Below are 1,810 nucleotides of genomic sequence, written 5' to 3'. Positions count from 1 at the left end.
CCCCCCCCCCAGGGGGGGGGCAGTAGAAATCCTCCCCCCTCCCTGCCAGACTAGAGCAGGCAGGGCAGGAAGGGGAGGGGGCTGGACCCCTCACATGTTAGCTGGGCGGGCTCTAACCCCCCCATGAGACAGACAGGAACTGGGGGGCAATAGGAACTCCTAGGGGAGTACCCCGGCCCCCCAGCCCACCCCCACATTCCCAGCAGCACGGCAGGGGCTAATTACAATTGTTAACTCATTAGATACGAAGCAGGAGAGATTCCCCCACTGGGCCCCCCTGCCAGGCCCCCCCAGAGGCACAGCGTGGGGGGGTTTAGGAGTCACAGCCACATTGCGAAGCAGTTATACAGCACGATGGCAGGGCTGGCCCTCTCGGGCGGGGCCCCCCAGCCCCCCAAATCAGAGTCCGAGGGGCGCTCCGGGCGCAGGGGCCAGGTCAAAACCTTCTCAGAGGGAGGCAGGTCTAGGCTGGAGCGTGACGGACCTGGAGGGGGGGAGGGGAGAGAAAAGAGAGAGGCAGTGAGACCCCCGAGCCAGCCAGTCCCCTGCCGGGGCCGATGAGAGCTGGCGCCCCCTGGAGGGGAACGGCCCCATGTCCCAGCCCCGAGCCAGCCAGTCCCCGCCGGGGCCGATGGGAGCTGGCGCCCCCTGGAGAACGGCCCCATGTCCTGGCCCCCTGGGGCGGAAGGAGGCACTGACCAGCGCTCACGGCCCCTGGTAGCCCGGCTGGAACCGCGCCGTCTCCTCGAAGATCAGCTCCTTCAGCTTCTCCTTGGGCAGGTCGTCCAGCTCCATGTCGAAAGTGAAGGGCTCTTCGGCCACCGGCTGCAAAGAGAGCAGGGGACAGTGAGTTCCAGCGCTGGGGAGAGAAGCCCACTTCCCTCCCTGCGCCACAGAGAGAACCCAGGAGTCCTGGCTCCCAGCCCCCCACTCCCCTCCCTGCGCCACGGAGAGAACCCAGGAGTCCTGGCTCCCAGCCCCCCACTCCCCTCCCTGCGCCAGGGAGAGAACCCAGGAGTCCTGGCTCCCAGCCCCCACTCCCCTCCCTGCGCCACAGAGAGAACCCAGGCGTCCTGGCTCCCAGCCCCCCTGCTCTAATCCACCAGAGCCCATTCCTCCCAGCTCTGGGGAGGGGACCCAGGCGTCCGGGGACCCCCACCTCGTCCGAGGGATCGTAGTACTGCTCCAGGTAGGGGTGAGCCAGCGACTCCTCCACAGTGATGCGCTTGTTGGGGTTAAAGGTCAACATCTTGTCCAGCAGGTCGAGGGCTGCGGGAGGGACGAGAGGAGGGGCAGTGAAGGGGCAGCCTCCAGGGGGCTCCCAGGAGAAGATGGGATCCGGGGGAGCCCCAGGGCACGGCAGGGGACCCCCCAGAGCCAGATCCTCACCTTTGGGGTCGGCCTTGGGGAACAGCTTGGGCCAGGGCACCTTGGCCTTCTGGGGCAGCGACTGCAGGTAATTCCGTGCCTTCATGTTGATGATGCAGTTCAGGTCATCCTGCGAGGGGGACCCCAGGATCCCTGCACAGGGGGAGGAGTCAGGATGGAGAGGGGAGGGGCTAGCCTAGGCCCCGCCCTGATACCACACAGCCCGAGGCCCCTCCCTTCCGGAGAGATATTCCTCCCGCTCCACGGCAGCCCCACCCCCCGACTGCAGCATCCAGTTGCCACTCTGGGTCCTCTAGTAGCCCTGCCTCCCAGGCCCAAGATGCCCCGCCCCCTCACCCAGGATGTGGTTGAGCTGGTCCAGGTAGTGCTTGCCGGGGAAGATGGGCCGGTTGGAGAGCATCTCTGCCAGGATGCAGCCCAC

General features: G+C 66.9%; 1 protein-coding gene across 1 annotated transcript; it reads right to left on the bottom strand.

The window, feature by feature from the left end:
* Window positions 1-17: 17 nt before the first annotated feature.
* Window positions 18-1,804, bottom strand: LOC112123773 (mitogen-activated protein kinase 3-like; the record flags this gene model as incomplete). The annotated part of the gene is made up of 5 exons (XM_026662248.1): window positions 18-484; window positions 700-825; window positions 1,160-1,269; window positions 1,390-1,521; window positions 1,726-1,804. Coding segments are annotated over 4 exons (441 nt in total), but the record flags the coding sequence as incomplete, so codon positions are not given.
* Between the last annotated feature and the right edge of the window lie 6 nt (window positions 1,805-1,810).

This window comes from Terrapene carolina, unplaced genomic scaffold (assembly GCF_002925995.2).
Source record: "Terrapene carolina triunguis isolate 2854851 unplaced genomic scaffold, T_m_triunguis-2.0 Scaffold24961, whole genome shotgun sequence".
In the NCBI taxonomy this organism is placed as follows: Eukaryota; Metazoa; Chordata; order Testudines; family Emydidae; genus Terrapene; species Terrapene triunguis.
The sequence above is the reverse complement of the archived record's forward strand: the minus strand, read 5'-3'. Positions and strand labels throughout refer to the sequence as shown.